The sequence below is a fragment of the Calypte anna genome, chromosome 2, assembly GCF_003957555.1.
Source record: "Calypte anna isolate BGI_N300 chromosome 2, bCalAnn1_v1.p, whole genome shotgun sequence".
In the NCBI taxonomy this organism is placed as follows: domain Eukaryota; kingdom Metazoa; phylum Chordata; class Aves; order Apodiformes; family Trochilidae; genus Calypte; species Calypte anna.
The window spans coordinates 16,802,538-16,827,877 of NC_044245.1; the positions used below are offsets into that span (position 1 = coordinate 16,802,538).

Below are 25,340 nucleotides of genomic sequence, written 5' to 3' on the forward strand. Positions count from 1 at the left end.
CTCCACCACTTGCAGCCCCAGGAGCAAATTCTCCTGTCAGCCTGACAGCAATGGCTGAATGTTTCTTGACTCCTTCAGTGAGACAGATTAGGACCCAGAGGACTACTTTTAGGCTCCTTCTGTACAACATCCCTTTGAAAGGTGCTTTGCTGCCACTTTCTGTTATGCCAGCCTGTCCTGGCAGCTGTCTGAGGCTGGGCACAGCAGCAAAAACTGGGAGAGGGGTGTTACAAGGACTAAGAAGGAGCTTCTTGCAGCTCCAGCCCCAGCTGCCCCATCTCCCTCAGCACATCAGGCCCCTGCCTCACCATGGCATGCATGGGGGAGATAGCAACATCCCCTGCTGCTCCCACCAGCCAGTGCTGCACCATCCTTGGGGGAGACAGATGCAGGCCATGGTATGCGACCAGCAGCTATTGACTTACTTTTCCGTGCATGGTTGGGTAAGTAACCTTAATTAAAAACAGTTCGTATCACATTCGCGATGTTAAACAAGCTCTGGAAATAGAAACCCTGTTTTCATTTAAGCTTTTCAACTGTGATCTAAGTAATAAAATATGGAGGGGGTGGGCATGTGTGAGATTTACATGTGATGATTTGGGAGATCTTGCTGCTTTAGAGGCTTGTAAGACACCACACTGCCAACTGCTCCTGCCGCTGCCTCACCACGCTTGGCAGTGCTTGCCCTGCACAGACTTTTGTTTTTTTCCAGAGACGCTTTCCAAATGCTGATTTCTGCCCTTGGCTCCTGTTGCTGTGATCATTCTAGGTGTGGGTGCAGGATATGTCAGACCCTCAGCAACCAGCTACCCTGGCTGGACCATGGATGTTCTTGAGGACAGCCACGTAGCTTCCAAATGTTACACATCAAGCCCCCGAGCCCCTGCCCGAGCAGCATCATCATCAAAAGAGACAGTGGGGGATTATCTTTGCCTTCCCAGTTCCTCCTGCAACACCACATAGGGAAGGAGTATCCATCCCACTACCAGGCAGAAGGGGAGACTCTGCCAAGGCCCCCTGCTCTGCACCCTGACAGTTCATGAGCTGACCCCACTTCAGAAGCTGTCTCAGCCTCCAGGACCTTCAGAAACCTGCTCTTCTCCATCCATAAATCCTCTTGGGAGTTGGGGGCCAGAGATTGTACTCGATCTGCCAGAGAGGATCACTCCTGCAGAGACTGATTAGCTGCAAGAGGGGAACAGGGTAAATAATTGTACCAGGCTGCATGGTTGAGGTCACCTTTTGAATTTGCTAGAGTGAACCTTAGCTTTTTTTTTTTTTTATGAAGCCTGTCTTTCTTAGTCTCGTTTTGATGTAATATATCAATACTTCTCAGGACATCAACAGTTCAGCTGGGCAATGATTGGAGCTGCATGTTTTGCAGCAAGTCCTGTAAGTACATCAGCACAGAGTACCAGTGGGTTTTCACTCCACCGCTTGTCTCCCCCCATCCCCAGCTGTCTCTGAATGCTCTGCCCAAGGCATGAAAGGGGGAAGGAGGAGAGTCTCTAATGGGGCTTTGACCAGAGTCCTGGGCTGTACACAACCACTCCTTTACCCCCATTTGTACCCTTTGTTTTCTCTGCCGCGGACTAGCAGCAAATTGTGGGGATTTATTCCCACCCTGGGGATTGAGATGATTCTAAATGCACCTTCAGTGCATTGCCCTTCCACAGCCTGGTTCCCTTCAGCAACCGGATGAATGACATCCTGGTATGTGGCGCCTGACGCCAGGGTGCCCTTCTTTCCAGAGAGCTCCGTCCCCAGCACATGTGGCTGTGTGACGTCGCAGAACGAGCCCGTGACGTCACGCGTCCGTGGCGGAAGGGTGCGGGGTGGGGGGTAGGTGGCAGCAGGCATCCCATGGCAGGTAGAAAGGCTACGGCAGAGCCAGGGAGAGGGATGCTGCGGGCGGGCAGGGGTGCCCGGGGGCAGGGGCAGGAGCCGTCGCCGCGCCCCGCCGCGGACCGGAGCGGCCGCGCCCGCAGCAGGTACCAGACCCCGCCCAGGCTCTGGGGCCGGGAAGGCGGCGGCGGCCCCTCGCCCGCCTGTCCCCGCCACTCCAGTGTCGCGGGCCACGGAGAACCGCGTAGCCGTTTCGCGGTGGCTGCTCCGGCCCAGGAGTAAGGGAGGGAACGAGGCCCAGGGTGGCAGAGAGGAAAGGGATAAAACCCTTAACGACTATGCGGCCTCAGGTCCTTTGAAGTCAGGCTTGAGGGGACAAGGACGTGACAGGAAGCCCACGGGGAAGCGAGGTGCCGAGGAGGGCTTGGGGTACGCGCACAGGGGGTCCGCCCCGCGCACGTCCCGCCGGGCCCGCAGGCGCAGACGGCTGCTCTGCGTTCGTCCGCGGCGGTCAAATAACGTCTGAATTACATCCTTGTAAATATTGACTGTGGCCATCTTCGTTTCTGCGCACAGTAACAGAAATGTTAAGCTCGGCGGGGTGACTGTGCCTCAAGGCGGGGAGTGTGGAGCGGCAGGAGCAGGGGGCGCCGGGGCTCCCGCAGACCTCGCCGGCGACTCCGCGGGACCGCGCCAGCCGCAACAAGGATGCTAAAGAGAGCAGGCTGTCTCGCGGCTTGGGCTGCGGTCTAATTTATAAGCCTTGAAAGAGGGGGAGTAAGGAGGGGCGAGAGGAGACAGAGAAGGGTGGGGGGACGTGTTTCCTCGTCCTGCTTCATTAAACGTTGCCGTTAATGAGCGGCACAGAGCTGCGGTGCCAGCACGGCCGCCGCCGTGACGACTGTATCCCTTGTCCCCGACGAGGGTATATCCCGTGGGCAGCGTGATCCCAGCCGGTATCAACAGCCTTACCCGGGTGACACACCGTCCCCCCCGTGCACACCGGGGACTGCCCAGCCGTGCCCTCCCGTCTCCTTGGCTGTCCCTAGCCGGGACCCTGCCTCTTCTCCACGCACCGCCCCTCGACGCCGCACTGTCCGGGCGGGGCTGTGCCCTTGCCGGGGCTGCCGGGCTCCCCTCCCTGGCGGTGCCCCCCCCCCCCGTCCCCCCGTCCCCGGGGGGGGTGGGAAGCGGCGGTCCTGACGGTGAGAGTGGTTGCGCGGCGTCTGTGCCTCCGGGCGCCGGCTCTGCGCATTTGGTGGTCGTTAAAAACAATTTGTTTCCCTCCCCGTTTGGGGAGGGGGAAGGGGAAAATCATTCCGGGGGAGGGGAGGGGAAGGGAAAGGGGGAAAAAAAAAGGAGAGAGAGAAAGAGAGAGAGAAAGAGAGAGAGAGAGAGAGAGAGAGAAAGCACGCGAGAGAGGAACACCAAACCTAACAGAAGACCCGCGCTCCGAACTATTGCGACACGGAGCGAGGAGCGCGGCGGAGTCTGGCGGCGAGGTGCGAGCGGGAGCGGGCTGGGCCTTGGGAGCCGTGGGAGCGGGCCGGGCCGCGAAAGCGGACCGGTCTCGGGTGGGGGTCCGTGGGAGCGGGCCGGGCCGTGGGAGGGGCGGGTGGCCCACCCCATTCCCCCTCGTGGGTGAGAAGGCGGCGCGCGGTGCCTCCGCGCTGCCCCCCCCCCCTCGCCGGCCACGCCGGGCGGGTCTCGGCGGTTCGTCGCTGCTGCCCGGTGACCACTGCCGCCTCCCCGCAGCGCAGAAAGAGCCCCCGCACCTCGGAGACGGCGCCCAGCCCGACGGCGGCCCCTAGCCCGCCACCATGAACACCATCGTCTTCAGCAAGCTCAGCGGCCAGGTGCTTTTCGAGGAGGACGCCAAGGAGCGGGAGCGGAGCGGCCGGCCCTACGTGGGGGTGGTGGAGGGGCCGCACCACGCCGAGGTGCTGCTTCCCGACAGCCCGTCCATCAAGGAGAGCCTCAGCCTGCGGAACCGGCGGACGGGGTATGCCGTGCGCTCCTCTCCGCGCCGCGGCTCCGCGGGGCGGCCCTGCGTGCCGCTGCCGGAGCTTCGGGCTGCCGCGTAGCCGGGCTGGGGTTGCGAGATGGGTTTCTGGATAGGTTCTCCATCGCGGCCCCGGGTCCATGCTCTCTGGGACTCTCATTCCAGAGCTGCGGTGGGAAATTCCGGTAATAGGTGATGCTGGGGCATCCCGTTGGGTTGGAATGAGCCAGGCAGAGCTCTCCTGTCCTGCCGCGTGTTCCTCCCCCTCTCTGCCTCCAAACAAAAACATAGGGGGAAACGGGGGGCTCTCCGGTTTAGTGGGGCGCTTCATGTAATTAAAGCTCCCAGAACAGAGTCGCGGCGGAACGCGTGAAACCTGCGGGACCGGGCAGCTGCTAGGCCGTCCCCATCGGCAATGATGGGGCAGCCGATTCCCGACCGGGGCTGAGGCGGCCGGGCAGGGCGCAGCCCCCAGCACTTGTTCCGCCGTCCCAGTCGGTTTGCAGCGAGCTGAGCAGAGGACGGGAAGGAATGTCGGTGCACTCTCTGGGATGGGATTTAAAACAGATTAAGAAACTGCTAGTCAGGGCCTGGGCAGGGTGATGTTAGGATCGGTTTTTCTAAAAAGGCGTCAGAGGCAGAGCCGTCTGCTGCTGATTTATTTTGCACTGGAACAGGTGAAATAGGTGATCAGAGGACGTATTAGCTCTGTAACTCGAACGGTTGAGCTGGCGAGCGCAGACCAGACATTTCGGGTCAGGTTTACAAAGTAAGATTAGATAGCACAGTCAGAAGCCTCCGAAACCTAGAAATCCCTAGAAGCTGTTTTTACTGACGAATTTCCACCTTAATGATTGCATCAGCTCGTACTTTTAACGGCGGTGCTGGTTGGGAGGACGCAGGTTATGCTGCATCGAAATGTTATTAGCTGCCGACTGTGGCGGAGCGGGGCTGCCGAGGGAACCCCGAACGAGGAAACAGCGCCCGCGGCCGCTCGGCCCGACAGGGCTCGGCACGGCATAGGTCGTCATGGCCCGGCTCTGTTCGGTTCGGCCCGGCCGTGTCCAACCCGACTGGACCCGACATAGAAGGGCCCGGCCCTGCCAGTCGCGGCCCCGTGGCGCCCCCTGCCGTCACCGGTGGGAGCCGCCGTGCAGCGCCGGTCCGGTCCTGCCGCCGGCCTCAGGCCGCCTCTGCGGTTTTCCTTCTGATGACCCCGGTTTTTTCACTCGCTTTTTATTGTAAACCATTTTTGCTAAATGAACACCCCCTTTTTGGTAGTTATTTGGGTTTGCTTTTTGTTGTTGTTTTGGTTTGGGTTTTGGGGTTTTTTGTGGGTTTTTTCGGTTTTCTTTTATTTTGTTTAATTTTAACGGGAGCTGCGTTTGATGTCCCCTGGTTTCACGTTTCCCCCCCCGGGAGGTGTGGGGCTTTGGGGGCTGTTTCGCTGCCGGCGAAAGGGGAGCAGCCCTCTGGCTCCTCTGACAGCGCTCGTTGCTGCCAGCTCCGAGCAGGGAAGTGACCCCGGAGGTGCTCGGTGCCGCGGTTCTCTCTGAATACAACTTGCAAACAAATTTGGGCGGGGGGACAGGCTCGGTTGGTCCCTGGGCAGCCCGCACCGCACCGGGGTGCACGGCCAGGGCTGTGGGAGTCGGGCCCTGGCTCCTCCGGAAAGGCCCACTGTAAACAGACCGACCGCAACGCCTAGCAAATGCCGGGCACCGAAAACATCGGGATACCCTAACCCCGCTGAAATTCCCGCGGCTGAGCCGCCCGAGCTCCTAGCATCAACGCCGGCAGATCACAGGCGGCGAAGCCGATCCTGAGTCCTCCCTTCTAGGTCCACCTTGAGGGAGCCGAAGTCCGCTAGGTCCCGTCTGTGGGAGCCGCGGACAGCATCTTCCCCTGGGCAGCCTGGCCGGGGCGAAGTTTGCCCGAAAGTGCCCGAACGCCCCGCGGGGACAATGCTCTGCTACTCCCAAACAGGACGCACCTCGGGGCTGGGGCAGCGCCCTGAGCTGGTCCCTCCGCGGGCGCACCCTGCGCGCCTCCTGCCGCGGCGGCCGCGCAGGTGAATTCGGCGCCGGGATCGGGGCCGGGTGTGGGGCTGGGCAGGTGCCCACGGCTCCGGCTGCGGCCCTCAGCGCCCCTTCTCCGCGGCAGGGCGCGGCAGAGCGGCGGGAAGGTGCGGCACAAGCGGCAGGCGCTGCAGGACATGGCGCGACCGCTCAAGCAGTGGCTCTATAAACACCGCGACAACCCCTACCCCACCAAGACCGAGAAGATCCTGCTGGCCCTCGGCTCTCAGATGACCCTGGTGCAGGTAAGGGACCCTCCTACTCCTGCTCCTTTGAGGCGTTTCGTGAACGGGAGGGGCGGGAGCAGCATCACCCAAAGCCTCTCTTGTGAGCTGCGCAGGAGGCAGCGCTGGGTATTAGGGAAGGCGTCAGTGCCTCCAGGGTCCTGCTCACATCCTTCCTGCTGCCCTTCCCAAAGTTCCCCCTCCGACAGGACTGTCTCCCCCAAACAGGAATTCCCACGTATGGGCTGTCCTGGGCAGGGAAGTGCTAGAGGCAATCGATAGAAGGTGTGTGCTTTCTCTCCTAGGAAAAGATGCGTTCATCGTGTAATCTCATTTATAAATACAGTGGAAATATTTGTGCTAAGTCTTTAAAAATATTAGGTGAAAGAAAATCAGTAGGGGGAGATTCCACCAAAGAAATATACCTTATTGAGGAAGTTGTAGGGAGTTACTCTTTTTTGTAAATATGCTAGAACTGAAACAGTTACATTGTTCTGATAATGATCATCACCTGTTGCACAGACTTTAGTGCTGGTGTACACATTGTTTTCAGCAGCTCAGCATCAAGTGATTGTGCTTCACAGTCTTACAGGAATTACCATTACAGTGCAATTAGATATGGAGCGTAATTGTTTTGCTCTCAGGTAAAACTCCCCTGAAATGACTGCCAGCTGTGTTGCAGTAAGAGTTACAGAATTGGCTGCAAATGTTTATAAATCTTACTTCTTTGTTCTCTTTGCCATCTGGCACTCTGTTGGAATATGTGGTTAAATGCTGTTGTTTGCTGAGTGATGTTATCTCAGGTCTGGATGCTGCAAAGACTTATCCTTTGTAAACAATCTAATTTCCTTACTGGGAGCTACTGCTAGGTGCATAAAATGAAGCAGATGTGCTTTGAAGGATTGGGTCCTTAGCACTCTACCTGGCACATTGTGTCACTTTGCAAAGGATATGAAAATATCCAAACAATATGTAGGATTAGAGGAAAAAAGGTGGTAATTCAGCTTTATTGTTTTGTGTGCTTCTTCAAAAAAGCCAGTGCTATGGTTTTCTGTCCTAGTAACAACAAAATGGGAAACTTTTTACACTTCAGTACATGACTGAAAAGCTATTGCACTAGAAAAAATCCATTAGTTTGACAAAAATAATATAAATGTCTCATAATATGCCAGTTATACCTGACATTTATAAATTTTTTTTCTTTTAAAAATATACATGAAAGATTTACTCAGACTTTAAAAAATATGGTTGCATAAACAATATCCATTCAGTGCTACAGTTCAACAAGAGTAGTTTATTGGACTATGGCTTTTAGAATCTCCCTGTGTTTTTACATGACTTAAAACATACATCCAGAATACGTCAGGAGACTTTCAAATTATAGATATCTTGAGGAGTTCTCTTGTTTTTTTATAAATGCCTCAGAATGAACAGACAAGCAAAAAAAAAGCTTGTGGGGTTTTGCAGTATTTCTCTCATGACAGCTGTGATAAAGCCTGATGGGGAAATGCTGTGTTAGCCTTTATAAAAGTGTCAAGTGAACCATGGCTGCTGCACCACAGGGTTTTGTGATCTACATAAGGTGCAGAATAAAAGCAAAGAGAACCATGGAAGGCTGCATTTATCTGTGCTATACCCACATGACTCTAGTGGATTTATACTGAAGCTGAATTTGACCAGCCTTAATTCTTTGAACTGTAGTATTTGGAAGAGCAATGCAAGCCAGCACATCTATCTTCATTTACAGAAGCACACCATCAAAAAAGAACCCCCAGATGTTTCTTCCATCAGTTGGGTGCAGTGCTCATATAGTTCAGGAATACAATAGCATCTGTACGAGAGGTAAATACATATGTCTGGCACGAGCAGTAATTCCTGAGCCTAGAAGAACAAAACAGCACACACACCACATCTACTTTTTGGATGCCCAGAAAGAACAAGACTGTAATCCAGATCAAAATTCTTGTTCTCTGAGAGTGAGGGGGAAAGCGCCAGGCTGTGATCTCAGTCACACTGGGCACATCTGAAATAGCTTCCCCAAGGCTGTGTGCTTTTGGCTGGGCTCAGGACAGCTTCAGTACCTGTTGGAAAGCTTTGATATTGTCCCAGGAGGGGCACTTTACAATAGCACCCACCAGGGACTCTTGTGATTGCGTTTCTGATCGAGTAACACCAGACATCACTGGAGAAGCAGGAATCAGTGTGTGATGTTTTCTCTGGGTTACATGCCTTCATGTTCTCTGACCTGTCTCCTGTTTCCCACTCTTCCTCCATTTCTCTGTGATGTCTTGTGTTTGCTCTTGGTGGGCACACACACTTGCCCCCACAGCTTGCACTGGAGGCTATTGTCCACTGACAGCTGTTGCCTCTTCCCAGCATCCCTCATGTGCTGACACCTTGTAGTTGGAAGCCCTAGGGAAGGCAGATGATACTGGTGAACCTTTGAGTTTCCTTCAAAATGCCATTTAGGGAATGAATGGTGGGATTTTTGTTTTTCACCTGACTACCAACCTTGGGAAAGGTCTTCAGCAGCTGCCTGGAAGATTATGTTGCTCACAGTAATATTGATAATATAGCTGTAACTTTTCTCCACTTTTTTTTTTTTCTTTTTTTCTTTTTTTTTTTTTTTTTTTTTTAATCTAGTAAACCTTATTCCAATATGTACTGTCCATCCAAAGGAGTTTTTCAGGACTCTGGCATGGATCGAACTGATCCTTCTCTGAGGAGGTAGACATCCAGCCCTGTTTTCTACTGTCATTTTTAGGGCAGTATCTATATGTCAAATCTTCCACAATTTCATTTTCATTAGTTCTACTCTCACCCTCTTGGCTGATTTTAAAATTATGTATTCTACTTCCCTTGTACTTTGGTTTAACCCCCTGTTCTTGGGTGCAGTGGGACAGTAAAGGGACTGCTACAGCTGCGCATCCGACAGCACTGCAGAAGAGAAATCAAACTCTTTCAAAGAGTTAGGATTTTGCAGGAATCATAAATTATCTTGCTTTGTAATAAGTAGTACCAAACTTCGGGCAAATTCTGGGCTGCTTTGTTCCTGAGCAGGCCAACAAGGTCTTCAGGAGTCCTCAAGGCAAATGTTATTGCAGCTTTCAGTGCAACAGTCCAAAGTTCTCTATTTCCTCAACTGCCAAAGCAGGAAACCAAAAAAGCAATATAGTTTGAAAAGGCATTTTATGTTTTACCCTAATTAGATTCCAATTCAGAATCCAATAAGTTGTCCTTTTAATGTGCTGTTAATATGCTACATTTTCATTTGTGTTATTACCAGAGTGTTTGATTTATTTTGTTTTAAATTTTGGTTTAGATGTTCTTGTGAAATAAAAAAGAAAAATGGGTGTGTATTCGTTCCAGAAAGAAACATGAATGGCTGTATTGTTGAAGAGAAGTTTTTTGCAATAGTATGATTAATATATTGGTCATGGGCTGCTATGGATTTAATACTATTCAGATTCATAAAGGCATATCTGGATTACTGAAGGAAGAGAATCACTTGATTTTTTTTCCCTTTCTGAAAATTTGGCCACTCCTAAGCAGTGAAACAGAACAAATTACAATAAAATTTAAGAGTCTATATCAGAGATAAATCCAGGGGGTCAATATTTCATGATGCTGTTAAAAGTACCTGATGCTCTTTTGGAATGACTGAGCTCCTGTAAAATACAAATGCTGGAAAGCACATCTATTGTCATTTTGGGTTTTTTCTTCTTATGTCGTGAAGAACTACGTGATTGTTACTTTACAAGAACAGTGAGTTTCAGCATGCAATTTTTCAAGATATGTGGTTCTTTGGGAGGTTTCTGAGACAAAGATTTTCCTACTGGCTTGTATGTAAATTACTGGTTTGGGTTTTTAAATTATTTTTGGTGCTCACAGTAACTTGGGACCATGGTAAAGCTTGGATTGGTTTTGACAGCTTAGCTTTCTTTTTGTAGTAGCTGAAGTAAGAGTGGTACAGACAGGCACTTTAGCATCAGTCATACAGCTTTTTGAATCTGCATGGGTACACAAGGTAACATATGGGGCTGTCTGAAATTAGGGACAAAAATGTCCTTGGCTTTAAAGAACCCAGGAACAGCCTGTAATAACCCAGGCTGTGGCCAGAGTTGAGGGTGAGTATATTGTCCTGTATAGCCTGTGGCCATGCAGCCTCTTGCAGGCCACACACCTGGAGCCTGTCCAGGACTGAAGAGTGGGACAGGTGTTGAATCTCTTGATATCTTAGAGATCAGGATTTTCCAGCAACATACACCATTCATACACCATTGTGCAAAGCAGGAAAACACCCTGAGGTACAACACCATTGATCTAGCTTAAGAATCTCTTGAATGGACTTGCTTTCAGCTTTAACAGGCCTATGTTTGGGACAGGAGTTTCTGGAGTTTCTGACTTTTTGCTTTAGCTGAAAGCTCCTTTTGTAAACACTGACTGCAGGTTCTTTCGTTATGATCTAATACTACTGGTTTCTCCTCTCATAATAGGAGACTTAAAATATGACTCATCTTTTCGTATTGATACGCAGAAAGCAAAGTGTTGGAATGGGGAGAATGAGCCCAAAATAAACCAAGAGTGCTGTGCAAAAATCACTCCTGCTAAATGTAATTGCTTTTATGGATGAGTCATACTAATACTGCCCTATCTTTCTTTTTGTGCGTGGCACTTCACTGATGAAATTTTTCAATATATAATGAAATGGAGCATAAATGAGCCTCTTTCTAGTGAGTTGTTAGAAGGCTGTCAGTTTTGTAAGATGCTGCAGTAACTGCCACAACACTCAGTGGGACCCTGGATTGAGCCATCTGTATCATTGCATACTTGATTTCAGAGTTACACTAAATCATGCAGCAACCAGGTGACTGCTGCTTCAGCTGAGCAGCCTGGAGTGTTTGTTAACAGTGTTAGAAAGTGGATGGATTCCAGCCCACACTTTCAGGTTTACTGTAAGGATTGCTGTGTCAATATGATGAATATTATCAAGTAGCCTTGGAAGAGAATGAAGATTAGTTACTGTTCTCTGCCAGCAACAGTTTTGGTCTTCTGACTTGTCAGAGTAAAATACATGATTTGTATAGTTATGTGTTTGGCATCTCAGCACTGATACAGGGGTCACTGTATTTTTGGTGGAACCCTGTCTAATGTAAACATGATTTTAAGTTCAACTGAAGTGGCAGGCTTAAGGCACCACTACCATGTTTTGAAGCAAAGTTTTGATTTTCCTTAAAGCAGACAGTGTTTTGGTCTGTTTTGTAATTCCTCTAGAAGGGATTATCAATCCAGAACAGTAAGACAAATACTTCTGTGTGGTTATACCTTAGCTACAATAGATGAATTATAACACTAGGGCCAAAATCCAACACTGAGGTCTACAGCTTGGCTCTCTAGTAGGTGGGGCAGCATGTATTGGTGAAGCATGTGTTAAATTGTTTTGCTGGTTAATGTAAATTAAATGGTATGATGGTTCCCAGGTCAGAATATGACTTCAGTAGTCTTGACTTTGTCTGTCTGCACTTTGACGGAAAAAAGGTGTGAGTGGGGCTGTAGGCTCTCCCAGCATTCTTTACATTCTTCTTTGCAAGTAATGCTACTCTGCCTCCTTCTTGCAGAGGTCATGTCAAAATACACTTATTCCTGCAAGGAGTAAATAACATTTTTAAGACTTGATTTATCATTAAATAAATATTTTTAGAGTGTAGGTAGCTTGCCTGTGCTGTTGCTTGTAGTAAGGTTATAGTAAGGTCACTTTCAGTGTCAGAATTTCTTGTTTTATATGTTTTTAATGTGCAGTAGAGTCAAGACCAGCATTTTATCAGGTATGCTTAATGCATAGTCACTGCAAGAGCATGCATCCCATTTGATGGTTTAACACTGCTGGCACAGATGACTGTACCATGTCCTTTTGGTCCTTTGGTACCTAAAGCACTGTGAAGTCCTTGTATTTGAGCTTGACTCTGTTGTGGCCATGTATGTTGGAAGGATACTAACTTGTATCTATTTTGCAATGACAGACTCTAGAAAATGCTCTGCAGCTGAGGAGGAAGACAACCCAGTTTCTTGTTTAGTACTCACTCAATAAGAAATCTGCATCTTCACTGCTTTTTTGAATTTCCCTAACAAAAAGTTCATAAAAGCTGCTATTCTGTAGAGCAAACAGTTCACTTCTGCAGTGACTCAAAGCAGGTCACATACTGCATAAGACTTTCCTGATAGCCAGTAGTTGTCAGAGTAGTGATAAGGCACAAATGAGAATATGGGCTTTTATATGGCCAAATTCAAAATGGGTTTTTCTGATCAACAGCCTTACTGTAGTCTACAGAAATGTCAAAGGCAAATAACTGAACATCAACTATTTGTTTTAATTTAGGATGTTAGTAATATAACAGAGGTTCACATTGAAAGTTCAGGGCATTATCTTAAGAAAAAATAATTAAAGGAAGATGACTTTTGGGACACCCCAATTAAAATCTCTCTAATAATGAGGGTTTGCTAACACTTGGGAAAGGTGGAAGTTCCCATCTTGTCTGAGGCTCTTGCTCTGCTCAGTGACAGTTTCCTGGACTCCTGTCCATGTTTCCCTTGTTTTCTATTTCCTTAGATCACTCATTAAATTTCTATGGGCTAGTTTTGTATATTTACATTGTTTTCAGGATAAACTAATGTGTTCATTTGCATGCAGGTATCAAACTGGTTTGCCAATGCAAGACGTCGCCTGAAGAACACTGTCAGGCAGCCAGATCTTAGCTGGGCTTTACGAATAAAACTGTACAACAAATATGTTCAGGGAAATGCTGAACGGCTCAGTGTGAGCAGCGATGACTCCTGCTCTGAAGGTTGGTTGAGACTCTTTTTAGCCATTTTAAACTAATTGAAATAGGTTTAGAAAAATATCACATACCCTAGTTAGTTCTGATTTCTCATAAAACACCCTCGATGGCTTCACCTTTACTTTTTGTGAATTAGGTGCCATTTTTTGCTCCCAACTACAGTGGAGGCTTGCAAAGCACCTTTGGTAGGATAATCAGGGTGGCAATTTGGTTACATGTTGTTTGCCTGGTTTGTATAGCATTGTTACTAAAAAGATAAATGTTAGTTCATTGAATTCTACAAGGCTGTTGCTTTAATCTGCATTAAAGGGAAAAAAAAGTCTTACATTTGTTGGTTTAAGAAAATGAGGAATATCATGACTGTTTCTTGATGGAAGGGCTATAGCAATATCACATCATTAACTAGAGAATCTGATTAACAAGTATCTGAGTATCTGATTAAATTCAGTGGGGCTTTTCTAAAAGCTAACTGAATATTACTGTATTTATTTTATGTATTTTACCAGCAAAAAGTTTCCTTAAAAGGTGCACTGAAATTCTCTGTCTTATCCAAATGAACAGATGCAGGATTTTTATTTTAATAGCATCCTGAATTTTTTAATGGAACATTTGTGTGGGTTATGTCTGTGGGTGCTTTTTTAGTCAGTTGTGACATGGTCTTACTCTGACAGAAAAAAGTATCCCACATACACAATTAATGCAGGACATTGTCAAAAATGTGTAGGTGAGTTTTTAGGAGACTATGTTTCAATTTGTATTAAGTTTGAATTCTCTTTCTTCCGATTCTCGTTTGTAAGCCCACTTCTTTGGTTTGCACTTCCCTTTAAAAGAGTCATTGTAGGACAATGAAGAGAGAACATTTTAAGCAAATACATGTAACTATGTCAGTGTTGTTCAAAAACCCAAAGTCAAGAGTATTCAGGGGAAGCCAATTTCAAATTATGATAGTTAGAATTCAGCTTATTTACCTAGATTTTTAAACGTTTGGAACTGCTTTAGGGCACTTCTCAGTTTGCTGTTTTTTTTTACCTGTCTTGTGTTGTTCATGAGGAAATTAGACTCAGACACTGTTTCTACAGTTAATTAATTTGGGATAGCTGGAACATCTGAGAACCCTGGGAACTACTGTGAATAATGTGTGAACAGAAGAAAATGAAAATCGTTGTCTAATGCTGAAGACTAAAATTATTTGTCTTGTTCTAGTTCTCTCTATAGCAATTTAAAGCATGTAGAAGCTTCTTGTTAAATATTAGGGATCTGATACATTGCTGTGGTTTTTTTCTTTTGTTTTCAGATGGAGAAAATCCTCCAAGAAACCATATGAACGAAGGGGGATATAACAAACCAGTTCATCACACTGTGATTAAAACTGAAAGTTCAGTAATAAAAACAGGAGTGAGACCAGAAACAAGTGCCAATGAGGATTATGTGTCACCCCCCAAATACAAAAGCAGCTTATTGAATCGTTACCTAAATGACTCACTGAGACATGTCATGGCTACTAATGCAGCTATGATGGAAAAAACAAGGCAAAGGAATCACTCTGGCTCATTTAGTTCCAATGAATTTGAGGAGGAATTGGTGTCTCCGTCATCATCAGAGACAGAAGGAAATTTTGTCTACCGGACAGGTAAGGGATTCTTTTTGCACCAATTCTAATACAGCCAGCATTGGTGGATGGTGTCACCTGATTGTGTTTTTTATGAAAGTGGATAACTCCTTTCCACCCTCTAATAGGGAGATGGATAACTCCTGTCCACCTTCTTGTATGAATGGATCACTCATGTCCATCCTCTCATTAATTGGAGTTCCATCAACAGTATTGAAGTCAAATGCTATTGTTGATTTCCAATGAAGCTTTGCTTTTGAGTAAACTATGAGGCTGACTTTTGGAATGACACAGGCTGGTTTTGTTGGCACTTAGACACGCCTAAAGAAGAAGAAAACTCTTGAGCATTCTATTACAATAGAGGAGGACTAGGGGAGGACTCCATGTACTCTGTGTTTCCCACTGGAAGGAAGAGGAGGGCTTTGAATTTTCAAGGTGACTGTGTGCCACGTACATGAATCATATGCTCTGCAATGGAGTGCACACAAACATCTTTCCCTGTTGTACAGCATCTTTTCTGTCCTCACAGTGCCTTCTGCAGTATACGGCCCTTTGGTCCACATGCATCTCTTATGAGTACATGGATTAGTTTATACCAATTTCTGCATCACTTTCCAGACACAGTGCACTGAACTCAGGGGCCACAGACTTGGCCATTAAATGTCTTGTCTTAGGGGTTTTTTTAAGCGTCTTACATATTTTATTATATTAATTTTATCAATAAAAATCTATGTGCATGATTTGTATCATCTGCTGTGTTACCAGTCAGAAGGTGGCACATAGGACTGATTTATGCCAGTAGATGGCTATAGATCAGGACAATCAATCCCTCTGGGGCAGGGAGTGCTAGAAGTCTCCCCTTGAGTAGTTTCTTCTGTATTTCTTTGGATACATAGGGCAAACGCTTGTCCCCTTATGCTTTAAAAAAATGAAGTTTTGCATCCCAGGCTCAGGAGGTCTCTGCTAGCTCCTCAGGGTTTCCACTCATTACAGCAGCCCTTTTTGTTGTCCTCGGGCCTTTATTGGGGGGTTATTTGGACAGAGACCACTCTTCAGGCAGCATCAATTTTGGGGTAAGTGAATATGGTTGAAAAAGTACTGGAAAGCTTTGTACTAAAATGAAAATAGATTTAGATGCTGTACTTGATTCCCCTTGGCTTCCCTGGCAGGCAGGTTTGAGTGCTCCATGCCTTTGCAACCTCTCAAGTTTGCAGCCTTTGCCTTCTCTTTCCTGGCACATTTTGTGTGGATTTTTTTGTTTGTTTGTTGGGGTTTTTTGTCCCTGTGGAGGGACCACAAGTATTTCAGGAGGATGGGTGCTCTGGTTGGTGTAGGAGGATGATGGTGTGTGCAGGTTGATAACTGAGGGAGGAATGGGGACTCTATAAAGAAATGGGATCTTGTGGGGAGCAAGAATAATGCTTGCTCAATTGAATAAGTTTCTAAATTACCTTCACTGTTCATTTAACTTTTTTTTTTAAACATACCAAATGCATTTGGTTTGCATTATGGGCATATTGTCTGCCAAGTTTTATTTTTAAATAAAGAGTCACTCAAGAACAGATGCAGCAGCTCAGATATGTAAACTTCTGGTTTCTGTACATTTATACAATAACTTAAAAATGGACACAGTGACTTTTTAAAAATTGTAATAAAGTTGCTACTGAATTAAGTTCTTCCTGCCAAGTTGCTCTGAAAAATATGGTTTTTAATCAGAAGGCTGAGATATTCATACTGTAACTGTGTGAGTTTACAAGCTGAGCTAGAAGAAGTAAAAGCTGATATATTTGTCCTTAAAGTTTGTGAGTGTCATTCCTCAAACTTCTCTTGAGATCATATTTAAGTCAGTTCTTAAATATTTTTTTTTTATATTTTGGAGTGCTATGGCCTTTGATGAGAACACACCAGAAGCTCTCAGGGTATAGTTTTATTCTTTTTACATTTCCAAAGCAGACAAGTATTAGCCTGCTGATAGAAATAAAATGATCATGTGCACACACTGTATTATTTTGTATATCTTTCCTATCTATGTGTGTGCAAGCAGAAAATAACATGTACAAGTAGAGTTTTTTCAGCTGCTGGATTACAGTCCTGTTAATTATTATAACATGCAGGAATTGATCCTGTCACAAAAAAAGCAGGTGTTTTCAAGTTATCATCCATTAATGAAATCTCAAAATCATGAAAATAGAATTAATTATCCAAATGATTGTTAAATAAGAAGAGATTAATAAGGAATTTTAACATTTTTATGTCTTTTGTCTGCAATTTGAATTCCTGGATTGGCAGTTTCCAGTGTAGTTGTGTAGCAGAGCTGTATCTGCATTGTCAAAAATAGCTGTAATCCATTTTGGTTATATAAAATACCAAGGTATGTCTGAGTGTACCACTCACACCAAAGCAGTGAGTGTTTTTTTAAGTGAGATATCACCATTCATAAGGAGCTCCAAGCTGTGATTTTTCTGTTGAATAAAACAGCTCTTTTTTAACAACAAGAAGCAGAATTGTGAAGTCCCCACTAGATGTTTTAAGTTTTAAGTAGCATTTCAAAAAGCATCATGAAAACATTTTATATTTGAGAAAAATTTGTCAGGGTTGCTGTGCTCCTGAGAGCAGGCAATCAGTGGTGTTGGAGCAGATTCTTTATTGTGCTTTCCTGGAAAAGCAACTTTTTGTAGCATTATCATGAGAGGAAAGCTTACTCACCTCGTGTGTTTTATGTTATGGGCTGGACCCTGAATTCAGGTGCATCAGCATCTCCAGGGTGAGATGCTCCCCCAGTGCCTGGGGTCAGCATGGCCACGTGCATCTCAACTGCTCGTGCCAGATTAACAGGGTTTGAGTCCCGCATCCAGTGACAAAAACAATAAATTACAGGTCAAACTTCGTAAGGAAAACGGGTGTTACGGTTTCCCACTTCGGTCATTAACATGCTTATAAACACTGGGCTCCGCCTTCATGCAGATGGAAAATCCTGCATGCAGATCAAGGACAGGCACTGCAGCTGACTGTCGGGAGGGCAGCCTCACTTTATACCCCCGCACAATTGTTTCGAGCTCCTGAGAAGCAGCTTTAGTGCTGGGGCAGGAGCACAGAGCCCCCAGCCAGGCCCCCAGCAGCCGTGGTGCCCACGCTGCTCCATCCCGGTCTGGGGAGCCAGGGAGTTGTGTGGGTGGCAGGAGTGGGGGGACCGGGGGCAGGAGTGGGGGGACAGGGCTGCTGGGGGAGGCTGCAGTCACATTGGGATATGTCATGCATGTAAGTGTTTCTGTTGTAAGCTGATGTGCTTATGGATATAATGTGGCATACATTAATGTTTTTAGGTAGAAAATTTTAGTTTGTATTAATCCTATTGCAGGTATAATATATAAATACATAGAACTGGTCAAATACGTGTCTTAAACTGACCACTGAGAGGCTTGGTTGTGTGTTTCTGTTTAGTTAAAAATCCAGAGTGGAGAAGCAGTTTTCATTCACTCCTTGGCACGCTGTCATTCGCAGCAGGCTCGCAGTGTGACAGGAATAACTAAACCCAGACTTTCCCCTCTCCAGTGGTTGTACAAATGCACACAGAATCAACAGTCTGACTGCAACAAGCACTCCAGAAATCTGTGAGGAAAAGATTTAATAATGTTTGTAGTGAGGCTGGAAACCTAAAGCAGCTTCAGTCTTCGTTTTGTGGGTCACTAAAATGCTGACTTTGTCTGTAATCAGGCAGCGCTGCTCTGCAAGTTCCCTGTCATCAGTCACCTGCCGGAACAAAATGTTCTGCATCATTATAGCCCAAGGAAATGAAAAATCTCAATTTTCTGAGATACTGCTGTCTGGTGAGCTGTGGTTGATGAATGAAAGCAAAAATCAAAACTAGAAAGAGAGATGAAATGACAGGGAGTTTTCAAACTTTTTCCTGTAGGCAGATTTTCATTATTTTCATGTAGTACTTTACTTAGCACAGAAAAAAAGCCAGAATAAACAAAAATAGTGAGGAAACTAAATACTTGCAGACTGGGAAGGAGAGTGGCTTTAAAAAAAAAACAACTCTTGAATGACTGGTTGATTTTTGAAGATGTTTGATCTCTATTTTTAGACATTTATACTCAGAAGTGTGTTCAGTTTCTGAGGTTTTCAATTCTGCCTTTTTCTTTCCTCTAAGCTTCCTTTCTTTTTTTCATATGAATGCTGCAAATTTTGTGAAAAGCACGATCCTGTGTTGTTTATAGAAGCACACTGAGCACCTCTGATGAGACTCTGCAGGATCAGGCCCACATTCACACAGAGCACTTAGGTATGAGGGTATAGTAGTGCACATAAGTACTATACAGAAACATGCACAAGCTGCAGCACTGTGCTGTGATTTGGTGTGGTCTTTGCCAACTTTTCCTCGCAATTCAACATTTTTAGAAATTAACATGTAATTTAAAAATGAGCTATAAAATTTAAAAGCATAATATGAACACAATGGAACCTGTTTTCAGAAACAACTCAAGGGACCCGCAAAACCCACTACTACCATTGACCTTTGCAAGTTTGATCTATATGGTGCTGTAGACCTTGGGGATACTTTAAAGGGTAACCTGGGAGAGCTGAAGGAGGTCCTTGTTGCAGATCCTAATGTCATCCAGAAGTGAAATGGAAAAGGGGAATGTCAAGTACTGGATTAAGTCCACAGAGCAGCATAACTGCAATTTGAAGGTTACACAGTTAAGATCATATTTCTGCAGGAATTTTATTATTACATGACCTGATTCATCAACACTGAAATAGCATGGCATTGAGAACTGAGGAGAGGATTGTGTTTAATTTGCCGTTCTGTTGTTTTTTCAAAAGAAAGATAAAAAGGAAAAGGCTTTACTATAGGGACAGTGTCAAGTTTAATATACCAGATGTGATAGCCCAAACTTGAGAATTTAAAAGATCCTGCCCATTCCCTACTAGTTAAGTTGGTTGTTCATGTGTTGTGTTTTTTTCAGTTTGAACAGCGGAAGTCAAATAAATTGGGTTTTTTCTTTCTAATTCATTTTAGCATCTTGGTTTCTCAGTATTTGAGCTGCAAGGGATATGGGTAAGGATTATTTCCACATGAACCTGCAGAATGACACTTCCTCCAAACAGAATTCTTTTTGGGGAAAGGTAGCATTTTCAACCAGAAAGTCTCAGATGGAGGAATACAGTGAGGGAGTGCTGGGTGGGCTGGCAACATTGGTGGCACTGAGGGTAGAGCACATCCCAAAATGATGGGCACCCAGGGGCTGCCTGCAGGCAGGGAAGAGCTTTGCAGAGATCCAGCCCCAGCAGGAGGGGAAGCAGCAGTCCTGGCAGTGTCAGCATTTCTGAGCCATTTCTCTCCGCTCCCTCTTTTTAATGGTCAGTTTTGTGGGAAATGAGGGTACTTGTTTTCTCTCAGGTGGGTCCCAACACTGTGTATCCTTGTTTTGGCTGTTGTTTTCAGATGCAAATGGCTGTGAATGTAATGGGCTTTGATTTGTTAGTTTGGTTTGGGTTGGGTTAGGTTTTTTTAACCCGAAATGTTAAATATTTTGGAGATACAGGCTATGTGTGGGTCAGATGTGCTCCCAATAGCAGCATGTTTCTGGATATAATTCAGATATAATTGCTGTGAATACCCCAGGGATCAGAGGAGGTCCGTGTGTACCTCTGCTGCTACATTTGTTTCAGTTGATGTCATGGCAAGTTTTCCACGTATTTCAGTAAAATCTATCTCAAGCCTTTTGTTTTGCCACAAAGGATTTCCTTCAGAGTCAGCTTGCTTCAGGGCAGCACGTCTCAGGACTCCTGACAGCTTTATCATCACAGAGAATGAGATGTTCTTGCATAAATGATTTGAAATGGAAAAGGTGACAACATCTGTCCAAAAAATCAGAGATTTAAAAAAAACAGGGCTAAAGCAGCCTGCCTGTGTTTCTCCAAGACCATTAAAATTTCCCCAGTGCAAATATTCTCAGCAGTGGCCAAAAAAGCAGCAGACCCCTGTGCTTGCCCAAGACACAGCAGGAAAAATGTATGGTGCTGTCACCAATTGCTAACAACTACATATTTTAATACTGCTCTTTAGAGTTAGCCAGTGCTCTAGTGAGGCCTGTTCACTGGCAAGCCTCAGGCCTCCATTCATTTAGTGAAGGTGTGTGTTCAAAGAGAAAGAAATACTTACTCCCTTTTTCCTATTGTTTAAAAATGTCTTCAGAATTATGCTCAGTCTTAAAAACTGGGGCCAGCCCAAATGTGAATGTTTCAGGAAATTATGTGCAAGGAAAAGGACATGCTCATAAATCAGACTGTTTTCCAATTTTAGTTGTAGACTACATGGCTAGTAATGAATATAATGGGCAAATTAGTAAGAAAATTAGCAGTTAATTTAAGGAGTATTTAAAGAGTGTGTGAAACTACAGCTTGGGAAAACCGATTTAGTGAAATGGATGTGATTCCACTTCCATGCCTGAGCAGGATTTTCCCCAGTAGCCAAATTTATGTGCAGTTCTCTTACACCAGAAACATCAGGCTTCCTGGCTGCCCCACAGCGGGTCAGCTGGCCTGGCTTTTGCACTGAGTCGGGGGGATCCTCAGCCTTGCAATCAGCGTCTGGCTGCAGCCATGGGGAGCAGCAGCATACATTGCAGAAGTAATCAGTGCTCAAAGGAGGAGGGCAGAGGGGGTTTGGGAAGAGATAATGAGGTGGGATAACAGGGGAATGCACTAGCGTGAGAGGAGCAGCAGAAGCCCCAGGTGCTGCAGCCCCAGTGCAGCAGGTGAGGTGGGGATACAGGGGTGCTGCATCGGGCAGGACCGTGGTTTTGCATCCCGTGTGCTGTCCCCGGAGCCTGCGTGCCCTGCGCTGCTTAGACACACACGGGGGAAGGTGGCTGCTGAGGCTTTCACCTGATATGCTGCTGGGGCCACCAGGGAGTGGAGGGCTGGTCTCTCCCCTACCTGGGAAGCTTGGCAGAAAAATGCAGTTATCGGCTGTTTGTGCCAAAGAGGAACGGTGTGCCGATGAACGCTGAAAAATATGGCACGATTTGAAATGTGAAAGAGAGAAAGGGGGGGGGGGGGGGGAGGGGGGAATAGTGTTTGCAAAGACAGAAATGCAGAGGTGTGTGCTGTCACCACATCAGGAGTGGCTTTGAAATCACACACTTAACTTCATATACCACTGATTAGAAAGTGCTTTTGAATGCAGATCTCCTCAGTGCTAGGTCAGGAGCACAGCTGCCACAGGCTCCAGTGCCACTTTGTGCCTGTTCTGCCCCTCAGGGCTCACCTGGGTCAGCAGTGGGCTCTGCCCCTGCACCCAACCATCAGCCTGTGTGGAGAGAGAGAGACAGCAGGGACTACAAACAGGGAGTTACTTTTACGTGTGAAATCTGTAATTTCCTTCTTGAGTAACAGCTGCCTTTGGTGTCTCTTATGAATACACTAACTTAGATGCAGCAAGGTGTGACCGGGAGGGTTTGGGGTGCAGTCAGGGCAGGTGGGATGGGGCTGTGGCAGGAGGAGGAATGAGAGCTGGACTTTTCACATTTTGGGGCAGTAAAATTAAAGGAATAGCAAGTAAAATTAAAGGAATAGCAAGCCCATAAAAATTTCACTTCTCTCTGGAAAAATGTCTGAATTGAAACTTCATACCTGGCATGAGGTTCATGCATGTCCCAGCCTCCTTCCACTGCTGGGGAGAAATAATATGACTTCAGGTAGTGTCCTGGTAGATTCTGTTTATGGTGCAGACTGTCCCCCATGCAGTGTTACAGTGCTGCTGTTCATGTTGCTGTAGTTAGGGCTGTGTCTGTGTTTCCATTAGAACCCTTTTAATTCGCAAATTTATGACCCAGCTGTAAAAATTCAATCCAGACTGAAACTTGGCATGGGCAGTGTTCATTCTCCCATCTGTGGAAGGGATTTAAGCAGGTACATCCCAGTAATAACCATCTGAGTTAGGCTTGTAAATTTGGAGACTGATGACTGCTGGATAAAACTGTGAGCTTCTGAGTAGTCCTGGTGTTTGAAATATTCTATGCCTGTGTCAAGACTAGTGTAAAGCAGCTTGTTTGTATTCAGTCATGTAGGTATAAATAAAATGTTCTGAGGTTTTCTGCATTTTCTTACATGCATTTTTCATACCATGGCAATATTTTGATGTGGGTGGCAGTGCTTGAAACCCTGCCGAGTCTTGCTCCACAGCAGGGTTTGATCATTCCCAGCTAGTGTAAGAAATTGTACTCACATTGGTGTGAACAGTAGAATTTATCTATTGACCATAACATGAAATAATAGGGAAATAAAAAGACCAGATTGTTTTCCTTTGAGTGGAATTTTTGATTGGATTTTTCCTAAAATATCTTCAAAACTGTTTCCATATTGAACTGCAAAATTAGTTTCATTTGCCATAACTTCCTCCCATTTTAATTTTCTTTTCTAAAAAGCTACACAATGAACGTGCCTAACCAGATAGACTAGTAATCGTGTCTGATCCAGCAAATCCTATTTCCTTTTGTAGGTTTGTGGTTTTTGAAAGTCATTCTGTAACTTAAAAAAACTCCTTTATGTGTTTAACTGAATTTTTTTTAGGTCATTTGTTCATAATGTGAATACCAGAAACATAATGATGAAAGCAGTTTAGCGAGACCAGACTTCTGATCTTCCGTGTGTATTCACAGAATCTTTCGGGAGGGTTTTGGCACAATATGAGAAGTGGATTGAAGGGGGAACCTGGAACTTCTACATGGACTAGCACTAGACTGGGGATGAGTTTATACTTGGCTACTTGGAAAACTCTGATTGTATTTGGAAAATGTGGGGAACTTATGGCTATTGTTTCTTTATGAGATTTTTGCCATCTTGGTGGAGGAAGGGGAGTGCTTATAAAAACACCTGTTCTGGGAAAATGTCCCTTCATCTCTAAAGTTCGGTTTCTAATTTCTGATTATCCAGAAGCTGAAAAGCAGAGTTGGATTATGTTTTGTTTCAGTCACTTCATTACAAACTTTAAAAAATGGGTATGAGATATAACAGGTAGATCTAGAAATTGTTGGTCATTACTGAAGTCTACTTCAGGTCTTTTACACTTTGTGGCATTAAACTGGCATCAGTTAGCCACTTTAATTCTGTTAAAGGAGAAATGTGTCCTATCAGTCAAAGCACACAGAAGGCTTGTCTAATACAGGGGAGTTTTATGTGAGGTACCAAACAAGGAGCTGGAGTGTGAAGTAAGAAAGTAAATTGGGGAAGTAAACTTCCTTGTAGAAAATCTGGAAAAAAGTAAAAACAATTCAAACAAAAAGATCAGATAAACAGCTAGAGCTGGAACAGCTGAAAAGAAATGCACTAAAATAGGTAAAGCGAAATTCCAGCAAGCCGTGAAATTTGTTTTCCTTTATTTCAGTGGCCTTGAAACCTGATGTTGGAGGCTCTATCTCTGTTCTTTCACTGATGTCCAGAAGTTGAGGTTATGATGACCAGATAGTTTGGTATGGCACTGACATTTCAAGTTAACCGGGACTGCCAAGACTCTCAGTTATGACACTAAAATATACAGCTATTTCTAGGGCCAATTTTCAGTCCCTCCCTCATGCCTCCACATTGATTCAGGCAACAGATGCATGAAAAGCAAAGCAACATTCAAAATAATCCCTTAGCTGAAGCTGGGGGAAGGCTGGCTAGTGAGCTGTAGCCAAAATTCCTTAAATGTTACAATGTTTTACATTTCTAAATGTAAAAACTTTCTTTCCAGTGTGAGGTACCAGCCAAATGTCTTAGTTACGGTATCTCAGAGTGAAAACTGGCATATGGCCTCGTGGTCATTTGTGGGTACTGACAGATTTACACCCTTGAAGATCAAGTTAAATGTTGTCAGTTTTCGGTTTCTCCATCTCCCCTTTACTTTGTCAGACTTTTTTTTTTTTTTTTTTTTTTTTTCTTTCTTTCTTTTTTTTTCTTCTCTCTTTTCTCACTTGCTATTTGTCAACTTAAATCCAGTTTGCTGGAAAAATGAAGGCTCTTCATGACCTGGCTCTTCAGGAGCAAATTGCCTCAAATTCTTTCTGCTAGCCAAGGTATTTTGTAATGCATTGCAAAACAGCAGCAGGATTGCTCTTCTTGCACTAGATGTACTTTGTGGGCTGGACACTGCGGGCAGTTTTAATGAGATCTTGGTGTGCCGGAGAGTTTGTCTTACCCGTTGACTTCAGGGAGACTTTCATACTGGGTCCCTGCTCTGGGAACAGAATCTGGCTTTGTCCTGCTGTGGGCTAAACTGTGGAGAGCCTGGACAGGCGGCTGCTCGACGATCCTGGAGCTGGTATGCAAATAACAGATCTGCTATTTATGACAGCTTTGCACAGAAGAGGTGATGAATTGCCCATTACAGGGACACACCAAAGTTCATTGTCCTGCTTTTCTTCCTCTCCTGCTGTTTAGCTGATGTAGCTGTTGATTACTGCATCACTAATCCAGTTTGTCTTCAAATAGGAGCTTCCCCCAGCAGACAGCAGCGTTTGTGCCTTTATCAGAGAAAACTCTGTGTGGTTGTACCACTGTTTTGCCTGTTCCAGCACTAAAAGCAGTGTCAGTAAGAACCCAGTGTAGGCACTAAGGCTGGTGTCAGCAGCCTGGACAGGGGGGAGTGTGGGTGCTGGGTGATGCCTGAGGTGCTTCCCTGTATGCAATATCAGAATTATAGTAGTTCTGGGCTTCCCAGAATTGGATCTCAGTAGTACTGGATGTTTAGAGACGCTT

General features: G+C 45.6%; 1 protein-coding gene across 1 annotated transcript in view; it reads left to right on the top strand.

Annotated features, from left to right (window-relative positions):
• The first annotated feature begins 3,246 nt into the window (after positions 1–3,246).
• The window catches only part of MKX (mohawk homeobox), a 44,854-nt gene continuing 22,760 nt past the window's right edge, over positions 3,247–25,340 (top strand). The window contains exons 1-5 of the mRNA XM_030445572.1: positions 3,247–3,347; positions 3,601–3,847; positions 6,011–6,170; positions 12,838–12,991; positions 14,280–14,615. Coding sequence (XP_030301432.1) covers positions 3,666–3,847; positions 6,011–6,170; positions 12,838–12,991; positions 14,280–14,615 — 832 coding nt within the window. The 5' untranslated portion in view covers positions 3,247–3,347; positions 3,601–3,665. The remainder of the gene's footprint in view (positions 3,348–3,600; positions 3,848–6,010; positions 6,171–12,837; positions 12,992–14,279; positions 14,616–25,340) is intronic.